The 8,074-nt window shown below is 42.4% G+C and overlaps 1 protein-coding gene across 1 annotated transcript; it reads left to right on the forward strand.

Annotated features, from left to right (window-relative positions):
* Positions 1-1,382: 1,382 nt before the first annotated feature.
* Positions 1,383-4,283, forward strand: PCDHB13 (protocadherin beta 13). The gene is given in 2 exon segments (NM_001194885.3): positions 1,383-3,079; positions 3,215-4,283. Coding segments are annotated over 2 exon segments (2,262 nt in total). The 5' UTR covers positions 1,383-1,586; the 3' UTR covers positions 3,984-4,283.
* Positions 4,284-8,074: the final 3,791 nt, after the last annotated feature.

The following is an 8,074-nucleotide window of genomic DNA, read 5'->3' on the forward strand; positions in this document are numbered from 1 at the left end:
AAGAAAGCTAGTATTACTGCATATCACTGGTGGGATAGAACCTAAGGACAAAAAACTCACAGTAGTAAAATCTAAAATTGCTTTCATGATCTCAGGGTAAAATTATCCAATTTCTCTGACAAATAAATGGCATTAGAAATAAGAGGAGTGAAGTTTACACAAAGAAAAATCTCAAGAGGTCTAGCAATCAAATACAATGTGTGGATCTTGTTTGGATCTTGATTGAAACAACAGCAATGACTTTGAAAAACTTGGAAAAGTTTGAATATAGATGGGTATTAAATAATATTAACTTATTTTTTAGGTATGATAATGGCATTGTACTTAAGGGTATTTTTAGAGTCATTTAAAATCATGATGCATTTAAAGAAATATATAATGACGTATTTGTGGGTGAAAATTCAGTTTGTCTGGGATGTGAAAATGTTGAAGGGATAGAGTCAAGAATTATGGGAAAACATTGATAATTGTTGAAGCTAGTACTGAGTCCTTGGAGGTTCATTACACTCCTCTCTTCTATGAGATTTGAAAAATTTCAAAATAATTTCTTTTAATTGATGCTGTTGGAAGTGCAGGTAACAAAAAAGGACATCCTTCCCAGAAACAAAATCACCACTGCTGTTACACATATTGTCTCTGTTTAGACAAACTCTCCAGCTTTTCCTTGTTCATTTCCCTTCATTATTGGACATAACTTCTCTACCTGAGATAGTCATGCTCCTGTATTCTTCTACCATTTGAATTTTGAGGTGTTTTTCTAGTTATAGTAATGGATTTATGCTAGACTTATGATGGATTTATGCCACCAAGATTCAGCTACTTGATGGCATCAAATTGCTTTATACTTGGTATATAGTTTATTTTTAAGGTTAATCTCTCTTTGCATCAGATTCCTCATGTGTAAGGTGGGGAATTCACAACAGCCCTATGTGGTAGGTGCTATTATTATCCTCATTTCACAGACGAGCAAACTAAAGCAGAGAGGTGAAATAATTTGTTCGAGGTTCACAGCTACTAATTATTCCTATGGTTTATGGAAATAAAAGTGTAAACATCTAAAAGTTAACTATGTTAACTACAATTATATTTGAAATTTTCTGCATATATTCTTTTTGCCAAGCTAGACTGTTACCTAAATATTTCCTTTTTGCCCAAAACTCAGTTAGCATTGTTGAAAGACTAATGTAATTTCTCCTTCGGGCAGTTGTCTGCTCAGTAAGGTCCGGCGATATTAACGGTGGTGTTGTAACCTTACATAGTCCCAGGGTACATACAGGCAGAGTTGGGAATATTACATCTATTATCATCTCACAAAATGTAACATTCTGTAAGGACGCGTGGTGGCGCTGCAGGATAAGAAGGTACAAACCAGAACCTCAGCTGCAGCTCCATTAACCGGCAAAAGCAGCAGAACCTGGAAGCCCACAGGAAGCTTGGATGCCAAAGAGAAGACGGCTGGGTCCTCTGAAGAGGACTATTCTCTGCAATATTTCTGAGGTATCTGTGGAATAACCACAGCCTCAGATACTGGGGACTTTACAGTCCCACAGAACCGTCCTCCCAGGAAGCTGAACCCACCAAGAACAATGGAGGCCAGCGGGAAGCTCATTTGCAGACAAAGGCAAGTCCTTTTTCACTTTCTCCTTTTGGGCTTCTCTCTGGCGGGCGCGGCGGAACCTAGACGCTATTCTGTGGTGGAGGAAACAGAGGGCAGCTCCTTTGTCACCAATTTAGCAAAGGACTTGGGTCTGGAGCAGAGGGAATTCTCCAGGCGGGGGGTTAGGGTTGTTTCCAGAGGGAACAAACTACATTTGCAGCTCAATCAGAAGACCGGGGATTTGTTGCTCAATGAGAAATTGGACCGTGAGGATCTGTGTGGTCACACAGAGCCCTGTGCGCTACATTTCCAAGTGTTGCTAGAGAGTCCCTTCGAGTTTTTTCAAGCTGAACTACAGGTAATAGACATAAACGACCACTCTCCAGTATTTCTGGACAAAGAAATGTTGGTGAAAGTGTCAGAGAGCAGTCCTCCTGGGACTACGTTTCCTCTGAAGAATGCTGAAGACTTAGATGTAGGCCAAAACAATATTGAGAACTATATCATCAGCCCCAACTCCTATTTTCGGGTCCTCACCCGCAAACGCAGTGATGGCAGGAAATATCCAGAGCTGGTGCTGGACAAAGCGCTGGACCGAGAGGCAGAAGCGGAACTCAGGTTAACACTCACAGCACTGGATGGTGGCTCTCCGCCCAGATCTGGCACTGCTCAGGTCTACATTGAAGTCCTGGATGTCAACGATAATGCCCCTGAATTTGAGCAGCCTTTCTATAGGGTGCAGATCTCTGAGGACAGTCCAATAGGCTTCCTGGTTGTCAAGGTCTCTGCCACGGATGTAGACACAGGAGTCAACGGATAGATTTCCTATTCACTTTTCCAAGCTTCAGATGAGATAAGCAAAACTTTTAAGGTCGATTCCTTGACAGGAGAAATTGAACTAAAAAAACAACTCGATTTCGAAAAACTTCAGTCCTACGAAGTCAATATTGAGGCAAGAGACGCTGGAACCTTTTCTGGAAAATGCACCGTTCTGATTCAAGTGATGGATGTGAATGACCATGCCCCAGAAGTTACCATGTCTGCATTTACCAGCCCAATACCTGAGAACGCGCCTGAAACTGTGGTTGCACTTTTCAGTGTTTCAGATCTTGATTCAGGAGAAAATGGGGAAATAAGTTGCTCCATTCAGGAGGATCTACCCTTCCTCCTGAAATCCGCGGAAAACTTTTATACCCTGCTAACGGAGAGACCACTAGACAGAGAAAGCAGAGGGGAATACAACATCACTATCACAGTCACTGACTTGGGGACCCCTATGCTGAAAACACAGCTCAATATAACCGTGCTGGTCGCCGATGTCAATGACAACGCCCCCGCCTTCACCCAAACCTCCTATACCCTGTTTGTCCGCGAGAACAACAGCCCCGCCCTGCACATCGGCAGCGTCAGCGCCACAGACAGAGACTCAGGCACCAACGCCCAGGTCACCTACTCGCTGCTGCCGCCCCAGGACGCGCACCTGTCCCTCACCTCCTTGGTCTCCATCAACGCGGACAACGGCCACCTGTTCGCCCTCAGGTCTCTGGACTACGAGGCCCTGCAGGGGTTCGAGTTCCGCGTGGGCGCTTCAGACCGCGGCTCCCCGGCGCTGAGCAGCGAGGCACTGGTGCGCGTGCTGGTGCTGGACGCCAACGACAACTCGCCTTTCGTGCTGTACCCGCCGCAGAACGGCTCTGCTCCATGTATCGAGCTGGTGCCCCGGGCGGCCGAGCCGGGCTACCTGGTGACCAAGGTGGTGGCGGTGGACGGCGACTCGGGTCAGAACGCCTGGCTGTCGTACCAGTTGCTCAAGGCCACGGAGCTCGGGCTGTTCGGTGTGCGGGCGCACAATGGCGAGGTGCGCACCGCCAGGCTGCTGAGCGAGCGCGACGCGGCCAAGCACAGGCTGGTGGTGCTGGTCAAGGACAATGGCGAGCCTCCGCGCTCGGCCACCACCACGCTGCACGTGCTCCTGGTGGACGGCTTCTCCCAGCCCTACCTGCCTCTCCCAGGGGCGACCCCGGCCCAAGCCCAGGACGACTCGCTCACCGTCTACCTGGTGGTGGCGTTGGCCTCGGTGTCGTCGCTGTTCCTCTTGTCGGTGCTCCTGTTCGTGGCGGTGCGGCTGTGCAGGAGGAGCAGGGCGGCCTCGGTGGGTCGCTGCTCGGTGCCCAAGGGCCCCTTTCGAGGGCATCTGGTGGACGTGTGCGGCACCGGGACCTTATCCCAGAGTTACCAGTATGAGGTGTGTCTGGCAGGAGGCTCAGGGACAAATGAGTTCAAGTTCCTGAAGCCTATTATCCCCGACTTCCCTCCCCAGTGCCCTGGGAAAGAAATACAGGGAAATGCTACCTTCTCCAATGACTTTGGGTTCAATATTCAGTGACCATAGTCGACTTTTATATTCCATAGGTATTTTACTTTATGGCATTTCTATGCCAATGTTTATTTCCCCCAATTTGTGTGTATTTAAAACTGTACTGATTTACTCTTGATTTTTCTCATGTTCTTTCTCCCTTTGCTATTAAGTGAACATTCACTTTTATTCCCGGTTCTTAAAAGATGGCAATTCATTCTTTAACCTAGATGGTCTTAAATTGTAATTAATTTGCCTCCCTAAAGAGCAATACCAAATCACATTTTTTTTCATGCCCCTATCTTTAGTTCAACTTCACCCACTGTTATGCTTATGGTAAAATTAAATAGAGCAATTTGGAAGGGATTCACATTTTCCAGCATTTCTTCATTTCTCTTTTTTTCAGCCTTAAAATAATGATTGGTATTCAGATATATAATTTTTCTTTTTTTTTAATCCAGTGCATTTTTAGTTAACCTTTAACTATGCTTTTTGCTTTCAAAAATAAACCAGGAAACCTATATTCTATGATACAACTGTAAGTGTTATCACTTGATTCGAAAGGGTCAGAAGACCAGTTTCTCAGTATCCTTTCCTCATTCATCCTGGAGAGGATCGTGCAGGCACGTTAATATTGTGGCCCCTCACAGAATCTGGGAATATGAAGTTACAATTTTTAAATTAATGTACCAAAGCTTTAATGCAATCTAGTCAAATGCAGATGCATGTGTCCAAATAATTCGTATAGCATAAATTGGAGTTGTGTGCTAATGTGTAAATTTTTTTGCCTGTAATATCATAGAATTTAATGTATATACACCAGAAACTACTTTTCAGACTCTTTTCTACTGCAACCAATAGTTAAGATTATATTTTACATATTTTGAAACACACAAAATAGAAAGAAATGCTTGTGAACAATGCTTAGTCTTTTTATGATATAATTTGAAATTACCTATATATTTCATTCTATTCAATTTTCAGATGTGGTCATGATCCACTAAGTTTATTTAATGGTATACTAATGGGTAGTAACCCAAAGTTTGAAAACCACTTTTCTCAGACATATAGAAGTATACCAGATGTTGAACATTGATAGTATCAAAAGAGTCCTTTAGGGTTCTAATTTAAAAAAAAAAAAAATTCAAACCATTGTAGAGGAGTAGTTTTGTCTCATGTTAAACCACTCTACCCTTTAAGGATCTGACACACTGTGCAAGAAAAAGACTTCAAGGTTGGAGGAGATTTTCCATGACTTTTATCAACAAATCTAAAGTCTATGTTGTGGGAGAAAAATGTAGGATAACAAAATGAGTAAAAGTATAGAGGCAAAAAAAGTGTGTGTATGAAAGAGACGGAGCAAGCATGGGAAAGAGGAAATTCATGGGGATGAGTAAAATGACTACTTTCAGTGCCACAGACTAGACTCAATTGCTTCTCTTATTTTATTTTTTGAGACAGGGTCCTGTTCTGTCACCCACACTGGAGTGCAGCGGTGCGATCTCCACTCACTGCAACCTCCACCTCCCGGGCTCAAGCAATCCTCCCACCTCAGCCTCCCTAGTACGCAGGACTATAGGCGCAGGCCACCACACCCACTAATTTTTGCATTTTTAGTGGAGACAAGGTTTCATCATATTGCCCAGACTGGTCTCCAACTCCTAAGCTCAAGCAATCTGCCTGCCTCAGCCTCCCAAAGTGCTGTGATTACAGGTGTGAGCACCTGGCCTCAACTGCTTCTTGAAAATATTTTAAAATTTTATCTTAACATTGTAGAGGGACTGGGTATTAGTCAGTTGATAATGCCAAGGAGAGTAATCTCTTTTTATGGCATATCTAAGACAACCTAGTGTTTATACTTCTTGCTAAGATTTCACTACCAGTTCTGTTGAACTGTGTCGACTGAGTAATTATTCTTTTCTTTTTTTCTGTTTTCTTTCTTTGTTTATTTTTTAGAGACAGAGTCTCAGTCACCTAGGCTGGAGTGCAGGGGTGCAATCATGGCTCACTGAATCCTTGAGCTCCTGGGCTCAAGCAATCCTCCTGCTGCAGCCTCCCAAGTAGCTGGGACCACAGGCACATGCCACCACCCCCAGGTTTTTAAAAAGATTTTTGTAGAGATGGGTTCTCATTATGTTGCCCAGGCTGGTCTTGAACTCCTGGCCTCCAAAGGTGGGATTTATTCTAGCAGCTTCCCTGTGATCTTCTCACATCTACTGGTGGAGGGGGAAAGAATAGTTCGAACAGCTCAGACAGAAAATCTAGCAGGTGCAACAGTGGAGAAAAGGGCCAAGTACTTGTCCTATTACTTCCAGTTTTTCTAGATAGATGAGCAGCAGGACTCCTCTCTTTATAAAAAGAACTATGAGTTTCCTGGCTCTAATGAAGAGTGACCAGGCATTCAGGAACTTAAATGCCGAGATACATATAACCAACGAATTCTCCTAGAATGTATTGCTAAAAACGAATTTTGCTCTTATAGTTCAAAGACCTCATTTATAGTTATACTTAAAACAGTGCATAGGAATCAAGCTGTATCAGCCAATTTTATATGAAAGAACTATAGGTTGTAAGTAACTTAGAACATAATTTTATATCTAGAGGGGGTTAAAGGACACAGAAAATAGAGACACAAGAGATGGTCCAGCCTTAGAGAATGGATTCTCTTGAAAACACTTACAAAAAAAAAAAACAGGTGTTTTTTGTTTGTTTGTTTGTTTTTTGTTTTGTTTTGTTTTGTTTGTGCGTTTTTGGAAATAGGCAAAAGTATGGGGGAAAAGGGACATAGGACATTTTATCTTACAAACACATTGTTCTCTTTATCTTTCTATTTCAAGTTCTGCCAACACTCCTGGGCCCACTGATTAATCTAACAACTTGACCTCTCAGTCCCTAAGTCTTTACCTCTACTCCTATTATTCAGTCATTAACGCCTTGGCTACATATTGTACTTTTCCCCACCAAGAAACTGTCATATGATATAATAATTTCAGCTATCTCCCTGTGAGAGCACAATTGTCTATGCCTATAACCTTCTCATTCTGCTGTTCCTATCATGTCTTGTCTTTAACCTTATCAGGAGCTCCATTCCATGATGCTGATACTACCTATCAAATGCTCCTGTTTTAATTTCCTTCCTAACCAGTTGATTTCCTGGCTTACCGTTCACAGTTACTCTCATGCCCGTATTCTCAATTCCCTTGTTCAATTTTCCTTCACTCAAACCACCTGATGAAACTCCAGCCCAGATGAATATAGTCTTCCTCCTCTCTTACACATGGGGTGCTGCACTCTATAAGACCAAACTTACAAAATTAGCAATACCACTGCCACTATAAATGTATAATATTCAAACCTAATTGGGCTTCTGAGACCAAAAACTCCTTTTATAATTTTTCTAACGAGCTTTATTTTCTATTCTCCACAACAACTACTTTAAACCTACTTATCTTACTTTAAACTTCTTACCCTACCACTTGCATACCCTGTTTTATCAGATGAACTTGCCTAATACCTTATTGAGAAAATAGAATCCATCAGCTAGAAATTCATTTTCCTGTCCCCTACTCCACAGCTTTAACAGCATCTGTATCTATATTTTTCACCTGCTGAGGTCCCTCCCACTGGTCTAAATCCAATCCCTTCACACATTGCCTGGATCCCATCTTTAACAACTTTTCTAGGGGACCTGCATTATCCCTTCTGTATCTTAATTTTCTCCTTCCCTACTGAACATTACACATTGGCATTTTAAGTATATTCAAGTTTCTCTAGTCTTTAAAATATCCTCTGAGTGAATTCTTCTCCAGATACCAATGTATTTCTTATTCCTTTTACAACCTTTTCATTCTTTACAAATATCTTGAGAGCCTGGCTGCAGTGAGCCAGTGAGCCTGGGTGACAGATAGAGACCCTGTCTCAAAAAAAAAATTGTCGAAAGAGTGGTCTACTTTATTTTTGCTTCCTCATCCCTCTCACTTTGCACCAAAGTACAATCTAATTTTCATCACAACCATTCTACTGAAACTGCTGTTGCAAAGGTTATCAAAGATTTCCATATAAGTTAAGTAAGATTATACTGTGGAACCAACGTGATGCAATGAAACAGTGGCTTGTAAACA

The sequence above is a fragment of the Macaca mulatta genome, chromosome 6 (genome assembly GCF_049350105.2).
Source record: "Macaca mulatta isolate MMU2019108-1 chromosome 6, T2T-MMU8v2.0, whole genome shotgun sequence".
NCBI classification, from domain to species: domain Eukaryota; kingdom Metazoa; phylum Chordata; class Mammalia; order Primates; family Cercopithecidae; genus Macaca; species Macaca mulatta.